General features: G+C 43.7%; 1 protein-coding gene across 1 annotated transcript; it reads left to right on the forward strand.

Moving 5' to 3' along the window:
* Window positions 1-374: 374 nt before the first annotated feature.
* sox12 (SRY-box transcription factor 12) lies at window positions 375-1,640 on the forward strand (the record flags this gene model as incomplete). Its single annotated transcript, XM_080534321.1, has 1 exon — window positions 375-1,640. One exon carries the CDS (start codon window positions 375-377, stop codon window positions 1,638-1,640), a length of 1,266 nt encoding a protein of 421 aa, XP_080390447.1.
* Between the last annotated feature and the right edge of the window lie 15,969 nt (window positions 1,641-17,609).

A 17,609-nucleotide genomic window follows, 5' to 3' on the forward strand; every position in this document is an offset into this window, starting at 1 on the left:
ATTACGTTCACAGAGCACTGTATCTCATAACAACCATTTTACAGTGTTAACGAAAAATAATTTTGTATAAGGTCGGCACTCACGATTTCTATAATTTCTGCATTAGCAGCAGTCACAAATTAACACATTTCGGCTCTAGAGCCTTTATCTGCATTCAAACGATACAAGAATATACATTTGTGATTAACTGGAAACTATACCTTTATGGATGTTTCTTGCTCAAATATGTGAACAGTAGGAGGGTGGAGTGCAAAATTATGTACATTTGCAGAACTTAATCTGATTGACTCATAATTATTTTTTTGTGATTTATCCTTTCCTGTCATAGGCTGAAAACACAAGTTGATGTAAGACCTCCTTGTGTGTGACCATGGATGAATCCAGCTACCACTTTGAGTAGGGCACCGGCCTGCATCATGGTTCAGCATAGGGGACACAAAGACCCAGCAGTCATGGAGACTCACAGAGACCTGAACCAAGAGGTGTTGGTAGTGGGACTGAGGGCAGATGAGGGGGAAGAGGATGTCTTCAGACCCTCTCCCTCCTCTAACAACAAAGACGCCAACTGGTGCAAGACGGCGACGGGCCACATCAAGAGGCCCATGAATGCCTTCATGGTCTGGTCACAGATCGAGCGCCGTAAGATCATGGAGCAGTGGCCGGACATGCACAACGCAGAGATCTCCAAACGTCTGGGGAGGCGTTGGAAGCTTCTTCCTGACTATGAGAAGATACCCTTCATCAAGGAAGCAGAGCGCCTGAGGCTGAAACACATAGCTGACTACCCCGACTACAAGTACCGTCCCCGGAAGAAGAGCAGAAGCTCTGCGTCTGCCTCTGCATCTGCGTCTGCGCCGGCGGGGGACAAGGTTCCCCTGAAGTCTGGCAAATCTCATCTGGGCCGAACCTCCACTTCCGCCAGCAGAGGACAGAAAGTACAAACACCCTCCACTTCCAAACACAGGGGCCGCTTCAACGGCAGTAGTCGGTTCCGAGGCTACGACGAGGGCATCAGTGACGATGACGACACACTGGATGTAGAGGGGGTTAGCCCCGCAGTAGCATCAGCAGCGCCTGGCTGCCAGGACCATCAGAAGGCGGCATCCCAAGGGAGCTTCCACCAGCCGTCTCCCCCTATCCCCCTGAGCCAGCAGACCCCTGTTGCCCAACTCCCACTCAGAGCGCCCCCCTTCTCCTCCCCCTCCTCCTCTCAGGCCGGCTGCACCCTCCCTGGTGGCCTCACATCAGAGGGAACCCCAGGGGGCAGCATGGGGAACGGCCTCCCTGCGGAGCCTAAGGGCCAGGGGGCGCCTCCTCCTCCTCCTCAAACCAGAGGGTCCTCGTTCTCTTCAGGGCGCTCCTCCTCCACCACCACCTCCAGCACCTCCTCTTCCATGGTCTCCTCTGCCTCGTCAGATGAGGAGCTGGATGAGGAGATCCTACATATCATCTCCAATGCCACCTTCGACAGCATGCCGATGGACTGCTCATCAGCTCTCGACAAAGACTTGGACTCTGCCTTTCACACAAACTCAGGATCCCACTTTGATTTCCCGGACTACTGCACCCCAGAGGTGAATGAGATGATATCTGGGGACCTGCTGGTGCCCAGCATCTCTGACCTGGTGTTCACCTACTGAGGATGCCTGAGTCTGGAGGACACTAGCACACTGGCACGCCTTCATTCAGAAAAGCCTGTAGGTTATTTTCCACTGACTCTTTCTTTTGTGTTTTTCTTTTTAACAATCAAGTCTGTGAAGTCGATATACCACATCCTGACAGTGAAGATTCCTTCAAACGTTTTATTAGAGTTACCTATTGAGGAACTAAACAGAAGGGAATGTACAAATATCAAACACACATTTATAGTACTTTTAACTGCAAACTTATTTAGTATTCCTGTTTACAGTATTAGCTTCGAATATTTCTTCCATTATGTTTGTTTAGGAAGACACTATTTTGTGTTGAGTGATATTCAACCAAACTCCAGATCCTTCAGTTTTCTTAGGATTTAAACATGCATCAATTAATTGATTACTTGATTTAGGTTATTGACTTAATGAATCATCTGAGATATAAAAGGGAAAAGAGGGAGTTAAACCATAATATGATTGAATACCTCTCCTGAGCAGTGCCGCTACTGGACGTTTGCAGCATTCATCTGGCCTCTTCCGGGCAGTGGCAGTGAAGCAGAAAGCCACTGCAGACATCAGCAGCATCATTTATAACATACTCTAGAATTAGCTAGCAGCCATAAAGTAGGCATGAGGATTTAACTAACAGCACTTTCACCGCCTCACTAATAGTGCAGACTTACAGACAAGGGGATTTATTACATTAACACAAGCCTGTGTGTGTGTGTGTGTGTGTGTGTGTGTGTGTGTGAGAGAGAGAGAGAGTCCAGACTGGTGGTGGGGGGGCAGGGGTGAAGAGAGGCATCTGTCTGTGCCGGCAGCAGGAGTCTTTGTTTCAGGGTCAGAGTGTGTGTGTGTGTGTGTGTGTGTATGCGTGTGTGCGTGCACTCGAGCGTGTGTGACTATGTGTGTGTGTGGGGGTTGAGGGGTAGATTAGGACCTCAGCCACACACTGGCTCAGTAAAATGCATGTCATGGCTGCAGTCTGGCTGCAGCTGTCTGGCGGGGGGAGCGGTGTGTATGTGTGTGTGTGTGTGTGTGTGTGAGTGAATGTCTGCCAGCTGTCCCTTCATTGACTCTCTCAGGGCTGGTCCATCTGGGTCCTAGTGCCACCTCATGGATCTGTTATCTGTTGCCCCCCCCCCCCCCACCCTCTGAATATACACACAGACACATACACGCAAACGGAAACACACACGCAACCATCCGGTTTGAAAAGGTGGCTGATGACGTGTTGTGGGGGCATTGCCCACAAGAACGTTTGTTCCTCTTCAGGCAAACAACTGATGGAACCAATAGAAAATATTTGGTACCATTACCTTTACAATGTCTTGATTTGAGCAAAAACAACAGCCACTGCAGGTAATTTATGTACTAGGTGGAAGGTGAAACCTTTCCTCAAATTCCTCAGTCAACCACAACCAGATGCCTTTAGCAATGAAGACAACGAGTCTTGTACTACAGAATTAATGGAATAAACATTTGTTATGGGACAGCGTTCATTGAAAATCAAACCATGGTCATTATTTGAGGTTTTAGATATACTGCATGTGTCTTGAAGTAGTACAAACTACTGACAGTGTTATGTGCTGTCACCAAGCGCCTTCTATTGGTCCATGTTTATCAGTGTAAGAGTAAGAGAATGTTTCTCATCCTTTGGAGATAAATGTTGTGTCTTGAAATCAGTATTCAGGGACAAACTAAGATAAGACAAAAGACAAAAATGTCATTGTTCACCAGTTCCAGGGAAATTTCACTTCTCCATCAGGCTCAGTATGAGTGATTTGGGTTCTGACAGTGATACTAGTTGTCGAATACCCGGAGTACTGTACAGTTTACCTACAGCATTGGATGGTTTGCTTACAGTGCCACAAAGTACAGAAGTCCAGTATACCTACAGGACTACAATAGAACCAATACTGAACCCAACACCAGCAGTCTAAACATGGACTCAGGACAAACCTCACTGTGGGACTGCCTCAGACAGTAATTTCTAATGTGTATGTACAGTATAGCTGTATATTAGATCTGAAAAAACAATGTAGCTGCAAATGTGATACCCAAGTTATATCTTTTCAAAGATTCCATTTTTTAAAGTATGGTATGTTTCAATCATTCAGGTACATTTGTAAATAAAATATTTATCTAATTACAAAAAAAGCAAGGGACTGCTGAGACCTAACCAGCATTTTGAATATTCATTTAATAACTGTGTTTTATTAGAATGATACTTATAGTCTCATCAATTTATTTATTTAATATTTAGAAAAAGATCTAGAGAGTGGTGTGGACAATTCACAGATGGGCTTAGACAAATTAGTGTCAAAGTGATAAAGGCTAAAAGCTGGGTAGAAATTAAAATGGGGTGCAGACTGCCATCTGGTGCGTACTTCCTACTGAGCAGTGCATTGATGAATAGTATTCCCTGAGCAGCCCTCCTTCCTCCTCACACACGCACGCACGCACACACAGACACAGAGATGGGCCTGAGTCTGCCATAACCAGCATGTCTGTCTACAGTTACATCTCAACAGTATGTGGTTTTCCAGGTCCATGGCTACCCTCAGCTGGCCCAGTCAGTACAACCAGAACCAGTCAGGACAACCAGAACCGGTCAGGACAACCAGAACCAGTCAGGACAACCAGAACCCCTCAGCTTGCCCAGCAGAACCTCTGACCACAACCTGATAACAGAACAGCAGCATTGAGAAACACAGTTACACACACAGCAGTAGCCAAAATATGACTATGTTGCCTCACACATTACACACATTATTTACAAGGTTTCACAGTTAGGGTATGTTCTCACTAGAACATTTGCTTCACTTGGAATCAGAGTTTAGGATAACATTTGTTTGCTCTGCGTCGTTTGGAGCTGTGAGAACGCGCATTCGAAGTTGCTCCCGGAGCAAACAACCAATGGATGCTCCGCTTGAAAAGGGTGATTTCGCTCCGATTAGAAACGACGCATCCATCACTTTGCTTCGCTTCGCTTTTGGTGAGAACGCTGCTCGAGGCTCTCCATAGGAAAACAACAGCGCATGCGTGTTGATCCGGATAAGAGAGGGACGAACAGGCAATTTTCAATTCTTCTGACCAATCAACTACCACGTCTGTTGCTTCGATTGCGTATGTTACTTTGTTTACATGAAGGGCTGTGAGAACGCAAATCATAGAAATAATTTATGCAACAATGTTGCGAACTCATCCACTTGCTCCGGGTCTCGATTCAGACTTTCATGTGAGAACATGACCTTAGACTGAGCTGAACACAGACGTTTTTTTTCTGTTTCTGTTCCTGCAGCAAGGGTTGTTATGATGATGATGATCATCTATGATTTGTGATATATTCACCAGATCGTTTTCCATCATGAAACATCAAACATCTGACGGCACATATCTCTGTCAGCTGTGAACCCTGCTGATGAGATGCTGTTGCTTTGAATGTCAGGATTGTTTTGGGGGATATGGAGGATGTTTAAAGACATTTTCATGTGACTGTCAGATATATGAGACTCAGCCCTGCTCATCAGTACATATTGGCATGAATGGCATTGTATAATACTACTGTAAGTCTTGATTGGTTTTGGTATCTAAAGTTTGACATGCAATAAAACAGTTATTAGATCTGTATTTAAAAAGAGTATGTGTCGCTCAAATGGTAGCAACGCACATAGAAGTCACTTATGTAAAACATTTGTCACGTTTGTGAAACTGAACTTGAGAGCTGGAGTTTGATTGTGGAATAAGCACCACAGTGCTAACGTAGAGAATGCTGTACCTTGTTTTATGTTTTATGGGTTTGTCCATAACAAACATCATGTATTTCCGTCATATATTTCTGTCAGTTGGTTTTGCCATTTGAAAAGCTCACTCATCCTGTATGCAAAAATGATTTCGCTAGCTATCTTGGGGTCATCCCTATGTTCCCCGGGTCCTATGTTCCCCGATTTCTTAGCTCCACTTCCGAAAAAGGGTTCTATGTTCCCCGCTTCCGAAAAAGGGTCCTATGTTCCCCGCTTCCGAAAAAGGGTCCTATGTTCCCCGGCTCCTATGTTCCCCGCTTCCGAAAAAGGGTCCTATGTTCCCCGGGTCCTATGTTCCCCGCTTCCGAAAAAGGGTCCTATGTTCCCCGGGTCCTATGTTCCCCGCTCCCGCAAAAGGGTCCTATGTTCCCCGCTCCAGCGAGTTAACGTGACGTCATAATGCTCCGTGTTGAGTGTAACTCCTAGATAGATCATTTTCGAGATGGAATTGAAAATCTTATATTCCTAAAAGAACACCAGTGACAGTGTATATATATACACATTATTAAATATTTTTTCTATATTTTTGTCAAACGAAATCAAATAAATACAGTAGAGATATCAATCCAAAATATAGGCTTTTATTGCAACCAACTAATTAAACTATGTTTGTGCATATGGTTCAATTTACTTCAAACAGTAAACCTAAATAATAACAATAATAACAATAACAATAATAATTAAATTAGGCCAATATTAATAATAATAACAACAACATAGGCCTACTGGACAATATAATAACCTCCTCCTGATTATTTGTTTGAAAAGTGCTATCCAAATAAAGGTGCATAAATGCAAAAATCAAACAAAAAAAGAACAAAAGTCTACCCCTTTCGATCTAGTCTATAATCTAGCCTATCTAGCCTATACGGCTATCAGCCCTCCAGTACGAAGCCAGATGTCTGAGGCCCTGAATAATCTTTCAGCCTCAGTAGACGGGCCTCCAACTCCCTCCACGGGGGTCATCCCTATGTTCCCCGGGTCCTATGTTCCCCGGGTCCTATGTTCCCCGATGTCTCAGCTCCGCTTCCGAAAAAGGGTCCTATGTTCCCCGCTTCCGAAAAAGGGTCCTATGTTCCCCGGGTCCTATGTTTATTTGTATAGCACATTTCATACAACAGGGGCAATTCAAAGTGCTTTACATACATTATTTAACAATACCGCAAGAGGAGCATAGTAAGAAAATAAAAATTACAAAGTTTGCAAGTGATATTTGAGCGATACCAAGCCAGGGAGGGCCTAGACCAGTTGCTCCGGGGCGCTTTACTCAACTATCCCTTTTCTGACACTATTATTTTCATACAATATTTCGTAACACCATTCTTTTAGCGCCCCTTGTGAGTGGAGGCACGCTAACGTGGGACCTGCACCGGACTACCCCTGGCCTGGGTTTGCAGTCCTGCCGTGCACGCTACCCCACCCGCAATCTCCCCTTCTCACTCGGTTCGCAGGGTATTTCAACCGGGGCCTGGTTACCCCTTAATATCCAGGACCTACTGTCCCTTCCTTTACCTGGGGTCTGGTTACCCCTTAATATCCAGGACCTACTGTCCATTCCTTTACCTGGGGCCTGGTTACCCCTTCATATCCAGGACCTTGACGGGTCTATCATAAGTTTTTAAAATGAATACAATCAAATATAAGAAGTAAATAGATAAAACATTTAAAAAGACAATAGTTAATGGAAAAAAGACATTGATAGAAGTGTTAGTGTTTAATCATAACTGGTGCAAAACCAGGTTTTTAGCTTAGATTTAAATATTTTAAGGGTTTGGGCCTGTTTGATTTCTTCAGGGAGTTTGTTCCAGGAGCATGCAGCAGCGTGAGTGAAAGCTGCTGCACACGTTTTGTTTTTACTCTTGGAATTATTAGCTGATTAGTCTCAGCTGACCTTAGGGACCTTGCAGGACTATAGGGTGGGAGGAGATCTGATATGTATTTTGGTCCAAGACCATTTTGTGATTTGTATGTAATTAGGAGGATTTTGAATTCAATTCTCTGAGAGACTGGTAGCCAGTGCAGGGATCTCAGGATTGGTGTAATGAGTTCAAATTTCTTTGTTTTTGTTAGGACCCTAGCAGCGGTGTTTTGGATGAGCAATTTACGAACAGCTCCTTTAGATAGGCCTGTTAGTAGACCATTACAATAGTCAAGTCTACTCATGCACAAATGCATGGATGAGTTTTTCAAGGTCTTGCTTGGACATGAAACCTCTCATTCTTGTTATGTTTTTCAGGTGATAGTAGGCTGATTTAGTTTGATCGAGTTTATGTGGCTGTTGAAGTTTAGATCGGAGTCTAGAATTACACCAAGATTTCTGACCTGTTTTTTAGTGTGAAGAGAGAGAGAATCAAGTTTTGCACTGACTTTCGATCTTTTGTCAGGTGCACCGAATACAATTATCTCTGTTTTGTCCTTACCTAACCCTCATTCAGGCATGTATTTGCTCAATGCAATTACAGAGATTGTCAATGGGACTATAGTCGTTCGGTGAGAGGGCTATGTAGATTTGAGTGTCATCCGCATAGTTGTGGTAGGCAATTTTGTTCTTTTTTATGATGTGTCCCAATGGAAGCATGTAGAGATTGAATAGAAGGGGGCCAAGTATTGACCCTTGGGGAACCGCACGTCATTTTAATTTGGTCAGATACAAAGTTGCCAATGGAGACATAGTAGCTTATGTCCTGTAGGTAGGATCTAAACCAGTTTAGGGCAGTGCCCGAAAGTCCTACCCAGGTTGTTCGTCTATCTATTAGAATGTTGTGGTCTACAGTGTCAAAGGCAGCACTAAGATCTAGTAGTACTAAAACTGAGATTTTTCCGGAATCTGGGTTTACACAAATGTCATTAAGGACCTTAATAAGGGCCATTTCAGTGCTATGTAGGGGGCGAAAGCCTGATTGAAAGTCATCAAATAGATCATTTAGGGTCAAATAATTGCTAAGTTGTTCGTGGGCAACCATTTCAATAATTTTTCCTAGTAAAGGCTTAATAACTGCAGTTTTCAGGGAAGATTCCTGATGAAAGGGAAGTGTTAATTATTTGTATTAGTTCGCCTGCCATGCAGATAAATATGTTTTTAAAAAAGCTTGTTATCAGGACATCAAGGGCACAGGTGGATGGTGTTAAATTGTGACATGGTTGTTATGTCCGCCCTATTTGGGGTTGTTAATGGGGACATGTTTTTCATGCCTGACACAGAAGACCTAATGCCTTGTCTAATGGTTTCTATTTTATTGTTAAAAAAGGATGCAAGCTCATTGCATTTACTAGTCGAGTGAAATTCCTGAGCAATGGGTGTTGGGGGATTTGTTAGTCTGTCAACAGTTCTGAAAAGGATGCGGGCATTATTGATGTTATTGTTTATGATCTTAGAGAAAAATGATTGCCTGGCGCTTCTTATTTCTAAGTTATAGTTTTGAAGATTCTCTTTCTCTTTATAGATATCATAGTGGACTTGAAGGTTCGTTTTTCTCCTTCTGCGCTCTGCTTTACGCCATTCTCTTTTTTGGGTCTTTACGGATGGGGCAGTTCTACAGGGAGCTTTTTGCTTACCAGAGATGCTTTTGGATCTAATGGGTGCAATATCATCAATGTTTTTTGTGATTTTTAAGTTGAAATCGTGTAGAAGGTCATTTACTGAGGTTGGAATACTGTGTCGTTGTTAAAGTGATGGAGAGACGGATTTCCTGAAATCCAAATTTCCCGCTAAATTCAGACCAATCACAAAACTGTTTTGCAAGCGCGTCGCCTCACGCATGTTGAGAGCAATTCAGTCTCGATTACATGCACTGAGTGGAACTTTAACAGGCGATGTCACGTGCGGTTGACTGTTGCATGTAACGTCCGTTTCGGACACCAGGGGGCAAGAGAGGAACCGAAACGAGGAACCGAAATCTCTGTTGCAATTCGGTTCGGTAGGTACTGAATGTAAAGTAACCGCAGTGTTTCCTCTACATGCATTTCATCGTGGCGGACCGCCACGATGGAATTTCCTCCGCCACCATTCAGATTTCTCAAAAAAAAAAAAAAAAAAAGATTTAGGCCGCTTTTCAGACCTTCACATCGCTAGACACACCCACAAGCGCGAAGCGACGCGCTTGCAAAACTGTTTTGTGATTGGTCGAATACATCTAGGCTGCGTGTAGTCTACAAACTACTTCAAATGTTACAATATGCGCGACGACGGTGCTGGATCCTGGATCTGTGCATCGGTGTGCAGGAAGAACACGGAGCAGGCGCCAGACCAGACTAGATGATCGTGGAGTGAAGATATTATGAAAGTGTACGTGCTTGTCGATCACCCGTCGCATCGCGTACGCTTTAATAATCTCTTCACTCCACAATCATCTAGTCTGGTCTGGCGCCTGCTCCGTCTGTTTTTCTTCCTGCACACAGGTAAACAGATCCAGGATCCAGCAGCGTCTTCGGGCTCGCGCAAACAAACCCGGCGAATTTTTTTACTTGCCCCAGGCAAGCGTTACTGTTGAACCCTGCTGATACATGATTCTTCCCTGCACATTGACAATGTTTTCTCTCTCCTCTTTCTTCTGCGTTGTGAAGGGATCCACTGCAGCGTACACGAAAAGCAGCTACTGTGTCAACCGCTTCCCATAATAGTTACAACAACCATAAAGCCTCCATAATGATAATGAAAAGAAGGGGAGACGAATTTTTTATTGACAACGGAATTACATGCTGGAAAAACATGCAGACACAGACAATAAGAGACACACGGGAAAACATTTTATTTTTTTTGGCCATCCTCGAGTTTTGGCTGAAATTACGTCGTTGTTTTGAGCGCGCGTGCGCGTTTCATGCGCGTGCACGCGAAAAAATCGCGAGCGAGCGCTGCGCGCGCGGGGTCAACGCTACCCGCCACCATTGTAAAAATTCCTGGAGGAAACACTGAACCGATACCATACCGGTACCGGTTTTCGGTACCCAACCCTAATTATCGGGTATTCTTTTACTTGCATTGAGTTCGCTAGCTATTTAGCAGCTTCCCTCATCTAAAAATGTAATGAACACATGCTGCAGGCTGACCAGGTTCAAAGTTTGAACAGTAGCTAATGACGACCGGACCACTTATCTAAGGCGATTTTACATTTTCAATCGTACCTTGATTCAGGCCATAACTATTCAAGGCTGCCAGCACAGTTATAGGGAGCAAAGAACAGCATTTCACTGCAGTCCAAAACTCCAGCATCGTTTTTACAGTGCTCAGGCAGGGTTTAGTGGGAATCCCAGCCCCACATTTGACTGTAAACCCCCAGAGAAGAGGGTCAATCCTCCAGCATACGTGGGATTAAAGAGCAAAGCAAAAACCACATGCAGAGAGGCTGCTGGAGGCTGCAGGGCAGAGGACTAACACTGCACTCTCCTTCTACCCAAACTGGAACACATCAGTGGCGGGCGGTGCATTTCACACCTAGGCCTTCAGTGATGTCCTACCTGAATTATTCCACCTCTTAATACCATCATTATGACGCCATGGCTCTAGAAACTATACATTTAGACAGAAACGCAGTATAACCGGGCGTTGCCATTGTTATTATAGCGGCACCTTGTCTGGGTGTATTCAATTCATTGCATGAAAACGAAAGCGTCAGTTATTTCCCGAACGTTGCGGTCTGTCGATCTCGATAGGAGAACCGTTTCGAGGTTCCATTTAAGGATGGTTATCTTCCTCGTGTTCATACGGTCACGGGGGTGTGTCGTTTTCCATGGTAGCAGCCCGGGAAGTGGTTAGAAGATCGCATTGAACCCCCACTTACTCACACAACTGAGCCAGGCAACACAACACACATATCTCTATGGACCCCAGGGTCGCTCCGTATGTCTACATCTCTTGCAGAAAACATTAAATGCTTTGTACTCACCAAAACAACTGATTATTTGAACACAAAATCCATCCTCCTTTCTTTCCTCAAGAAGACTTCAATGACTCTGTTGTACAGTTGATCAGTTCCACCAATAAGTCCTTTTACATGGATATCGTCGCTAACGTCGGGGTTCGGCTTGTAGAACAACACCTTCCATCTACACAAATTAGCGAGATCAAGTTTCAGTGTGTTAGCTCCGCCTCCCAATAGTTTGTATCCAATCAAAAGACGTGAAGGGGCTGATCAGGTGCTCCGCCATCCAGAAGGCCCCTTCGTCGGATTTGCTTGGATTTGCTGCCAACTTGAGATCTGACCACGGCACGCCACAGTTCTTTTCTCGCTCACTTTAAATTACAATCTGTACTCGCGCCACTGTTGAATCTGCAGGCGGGCAGATTTCTTGGTACCCTGGCAACACATTATGGCTGAATTTGATTGGATAAAAGCTAAAGGCCAGCCCTCCAAATGTCTGGAAGCAGCGCAACCAAGAGGAAAGCTATGAAATGAAGAGAATAGACTACGGGAATAATTTAATACATATTTGTAGAAAAAAATATAAAAAATAAATGTATATTCTGATGATGTTTAGGCCAGCAGAGAAGGCCTTGCTGGCCCTGACGGCACACCACTGGAACACATGCATTATGTATAGACAGGAAATGGAACATAGCAACTTCAATGGGTTTGGATTTGGTGAAATTACCCCCAAAAAATATTTCACTTGTTCAAATGTGACACATTCTAGTCAGGCTTTGGTGCTTGTCAGGATCTGATGTAATGATCTGACTTTTCTTTCGAAAGAAGTGAATACATTTCCGTAAAAAAACAAAAACAATGACACATCGCTAGTCAACTAACAGCTTGTTTTGTGAGCCGGCTAACAATGTAAAGCAGTGTTCTAGTTAACTAGGTAGCAGTGGGGATTACTCACCCAATCCATTTCGTTGCAGTATTTTGGCTTGACTAGTGAGTTTGTGTTGTGATTCTCAACAACGTTGAAACGTAGTTCGTGTTTCAAAAGAAAAGCCAGAACATTTTGATTGGTTGCCGACATGCGGACCAAATGATCAGACTATGTCACAAATGGAGATGACTGTCAATATTATGCCTCTTTGGTAGAAGGCGGTTGGTTTATTGTTCAGAAAGGTAAACAATGGAAATCTCCTAGAGAATAAACTCATGGTGCTTGTTTTAAAAGAGAGTGAGAGGTTGGGGGAAAGCCGTTTTAGTCCCTAAAATTCCCTGGCATAGCAGCTTAGCAGCTCTCATAGACTGAGATCAGGGAAGATATGATGCTAGCTGAGAGAGAGGACACCACACACAGAGGCCTGGACTGTCTGTTCTCTCCTACCCTGTCTCTTTCCCTCTGCTTACTATACGAACACTACACACATGAATGAACACAAATCCACGTCAACCCCCCCCCCCCCCGCACACACACACACACACTCACATACACACACACACACACACACACACGCATGCACGCACACACACTCAAAGACAAAGACTCTCCCTCCTAGCTCCCAGGCAAGAATCATGTCTCCCTGCTTATCAGTGGATAATTGGAAGAATTGCAATTAGGCCCCGCTAATTGATTGCGGTATGGACCTTAGTGAGCTGACGCGGCAGTTTAGAGAACCTCATTCCTTTCCTATCAGGAGTGTGTAATACAATGGATGGCAGATAAATCTGGAGGGACAGAAGTGCACATTTCACTCTGGGCCAGAGAAAAGTGATGCAAAAATTGCTCTGTTATTGGACAATTCCAAAAGGAGCCAATTGGAAGTTGGTCCCGGTGAAATATAGGCATCCAATGATTTGGTTAGTAAACTAAAAACAACAGCTCTCACAACAGTGCTAAACTAAGCCCTTGTGCAACTCAATAAACTGTTCCACAAGAAGAGACTGTTTTCAGCTGGTTTTTTTGTTTTGCTCAGCAGGACTAACACAGTCTTGTTGCATGCTGGAGATCTGGGTTCAAACCCAGTCTGTAGGGCACGGCTCTGAAGACGTAACGGTTCCAGGTAGTGAACCAAAATGGATGCCGGGTTTCTGCAATATGACTGCCTTCATGGGCCATAAGGAGCATGTGATTAGAGACCTGGAATTGAGCCTATGGTCTGTATTTGAAGTCGGCGCAAAACAGACGCAAGTCCAAATGCAAGCTTATTGACAGTTTGTGTGGGCCGGTAACAGATGAAAATACCACTTAGCTCAACCAGTGTCTCGTCTGCACTCATGTGGGTGGAGTAGAAATAGAGGTGTGTTCATGAGAACAAGCAGCTCATGTGCCATCATTTGCGCTGAAAAACCTGTCCTTGAAAAAAGCTTCAGGCAGCGCCCCCCCCCCCCCTTCTTCATCGCTTCGTTTGTCGTCCTATGCCAAAAACCGGAAAACACCTTGTTTGGCTCGATTGTGAGGTTTCACAATTGCCGAGATGGGGACCTATTAATCAAACCCTGTCACATATTTCATCATGAGATATTAGTCATTCAACTAATACAAGATAGCTCTGATTTAATAATTCATTATCGTTGTCTTTATGCCCTGTTGCGTTTTCAACAAACGTAGAACTAGCTAGCTATCTAACGGCGGGCATCACCGCGTCTGTCTCTCGTCAACAACGAGAGCTGCAAGTGTCTTGCTATGAACTCATAAGACAACACCGTATTAATCTATATGAACAATATTGATCAAGTCATTATATGAAGGTAGCTGTACTTACCACAGGTGATGATAGCCAGTCCAGTGTGATTGACAGCCGACAAGTTCCCAACGTTTCACTCATCGCGCATGCGCTTAGCGCTGACTTGCTGGTCTGTGATGACGCGCTGGCTACCGTTAAAGCATTGGACGACATGATTGGCCACCACTAAAGCATTGATTGGCAGCACTAAAGCAACCACTAAAGCATTGGGCGACATGATTGGGCACCACTAAAGCATTCGGCGATATGATTGGATGTGCACGTTCTAATGAACAGACTAATGTGCTCTCGAAGGTTGCGTGTTCGAGACTTGATTTAATTGGACTTTTGCGGGAGCGGGGAACATAGGACCCGGGGAACATAGGACCCTTTTTCGGAAGCGGGGAACATAGGACCCGGGGAACATAGGACCCTTTTTCGGAAGCGGGGAATTGCCTTGCCTTAATCCTTTTGTGAGCGTGTCAAGGACGTGAATGCTGTGACCGTAGCATTGTGCTAACCCGGGCCTACAGGGCCGCATGTGTCTCAACAACCGCCTCGAAGTACCGTATCATTCTGTCGCACACACACACACACACACACACACACACACACACACACACACACACACACACAATGTACACATAGTGTTTGATGGTCCATTCAGGTGAGGATTTCCAACTCAGAGAATCAAAATTCAGTTTTGCCAATTAGTTTGAATTAGTTATGTTTAATCATTTTTGGAAAGCAGTATGTCTCTTCAATAATAGATCCTAGAGGATAATCCCCTGAGAGCAAGCTAGGGGTAATGTTCTCTTCCTCCCTGGCTGGCATGAGAGCAAACTCTGACTGAAGTAGGAATGATACTACTGTAGAGGCTTCTTAACAATCCAAATAGTCTCTCCATGGGTGAGTCGTATGTTCCAACAAACAGTTCCCAAAAAAGGCATAAAAAAGGCACGTATAAAAATAAACACGTTCTTTTATTTCCTCAAAATAAATATATCTCCATCAGCATAATCCATTACTAATGATCCTGTTAGACTTTGCTATCACTGTCTGTCGTTAACTGTTGAACTGTCCACTACTGTTGAACTGTCTTGAACTGTCCATTACTGTTCTGAACTGTCGTTGAAACTTGTTTGCTCCCAACAATTCCCTTCCCTGTTCCCTTATATCCCAAAATCCATTCATCCACCACAAGGGGGAAATGACCACAAGGAAAAATCTAAATAACATACAATAGGGAATATAAACAGAGGCAAATATTATAGCATAATTAAATTAAAGCAATCAATATCATAAGTCAATAATTCAAAATTAACATGAATAACATGTAGGACTAAATGGTTCCTACAACTACATTCCCATATCCACTAGCATATGCAGATCTCATGCAATCCTCTGGACCAAATGACAACACTCGAGTCAACCCCTAAGCCTTTTACTGTCTGTTCCTTGTATTTATTTGTATTTTTGTTATTGTTCTATCTTTTATGTATTTAATGCCACTGCAATTCATCACAGATTTGAAGGTCTTATCTCCTAAGCTAATTAAATAAATTTACTTGATACAGTAGAGTCTACTGTAGTAGACTGAGTAGACTAAAGCCACACATCGGCCATGCATTATAACAGGAGAGCTAGTGCGGACGTTCTCTGGAAGGAAATGGTAGTGGTGGTGATGGATTTGGGTTGTGCTATTGAGCTGCAGCACACCCTTAGCTGGGTCTGGCCTGAAACATGTGCAGAGTAATCCGTTTACACAGTCACACCTCGGTGTGTCCTGACAGAACTCTGTGGAGGGGTGTGAATATGCACCCATGTGCATTCCTGCTAACTCTCTATAACCTTTATCACAGAGACACACTGTGAGTGTGTGTGTGTGTGTGTGTGTGTGTGTGTTTGCGTGCGTGTGTGTGCGTCTGCGTGTGTGCATGTGTGCTAAACTGCAATCACCCACAGGCTCGGGCGCTTGATTTAACCAATGCAGTCCCAGTGATTAAAGGAAAGGTAAAGGAAAAGACTAGAGAAACTGTCAAATTCTCAGAAACGCTCGTCCCTTTTTAAATGACAACAACACTCTCTATGGGCCAGAAATGGCATTTCAACCAATGGAGAGAGAATGTCAGAGGATGTTCCCCCAGCCAGCCTGTCTTAAATAGCATGTTTGAGCCGTTTTCAGACCAGCATAGTACCTAGCTCTGCTGTGCTGCCCTGACACAGATGCTTTTCTTTCACATTGAATTTTCAGCACAGGTCTGATGGTTAAAAGCGAGCTCAGCTGTCCCACATCTTCTCATATCTGATGCCAGACTCCTTAGAACAAAAGGTGTTCACATGTTGCTGAAAAGTGTGAGGTGGAGAGGAATTTAGTTTGTCCAAGACAGGGAGGGAACTACTTTGATTCTTACCTAGTTGCTCTAGAGCCCAATTATTGTATGTTTATGACTGCACTGTACAGCTGAACATTGGTCTCAAACACTTGATGCACTACATGTAGTGTTGTATATTATAGTATTGTATTATTATATTATTGTAATATATGTGTCAGTACATTGTATGTGTAATAGCAACTGTCCAGCCTGCAGAAGTGGACTTCTCTGTGTCTGGGGGGTATGGATGAACTGACTGGATGTTTTTCTTTTAACACTGGAAGCGTTAAAAGCTGTTTCGCCTACTTTTAGCGCATATTGTTAGCCTCATAGCATAATTGTCTTATAAAAAAGTCATATTCTGGCCAAATTGAGATATCTGCCTAATTCTACTCTCCTAACACTGCTGATTCACTATGCATTATTGCCAATGTCATCAGCCTATCAGATTGCTTGTTACATTTCAAAACCACTATTTGCCCAAGTAATCTCTTTGACATAGGCATTGTTGACATTACAAAGATGGCTCGGCTGACCACAAGTGAAGCATGACTTAGATAATTATGAGGCTATGAGGGTAACGATTATGTTAAATGACCCCCCACTCTTTACAGTGAGAAGCTGTGTATTGACGCACAATGATCGCTGGATGGCGCCGCTTGTACATTAGTCTGGCTCCGCAGCCTGAAATGAATTGAAACTCTGAAACCAAGAAGCCAAGGAGTCATGGCTGAGAAAGAAACGTGGCAAACACACAAGAAGAGAAAAATTACAACATTGCTACTTGTAAAAATGCATACGCAATCAATGTGCAGAGAAGCAGAGAATTTTTTGAAATGATTAGCGCAATCTGATATGAATAAGCGTGAGTTGGCTGAAAACAAATTTAATGTGAAAAAGTTTGGTCGATTATTCCTCCCCTTTAATAATACCAATTGGTATTGTATTTTATATTGTTGGAAAGCCTGATTAGTCACCTATACAACGAGGTACAACATGTAAGGATCATGCATTCGTGGAATGAGCAACACAGCTAAACGTGTGGGTAGCGGCCCAAAAATATTTGCCAAAATCCCCTATATTCTTCTGTTAGTATTCACTCTCGTTTTGAGTTGCTTTGAAGGTTGCTAGTTTTGCAAGGAGGACAGTGTGGTTCACTGTATCAAAGGTATTTTTCAAGTCCAGAAATACAGCTGCAACAGCGCCACTTTTGTCCAAT

Source organism: Nansenia antarctica (assembly GCF_963989245.1).
Source record: "Nansenia antarctica genome assembly, chromosome: 6".
NCBI lineage: Eukaryota > Metazoa > Chordata > Actinopteri > Argentiniformes > Microstomatidae > Nansenia > Nansenia antarctica.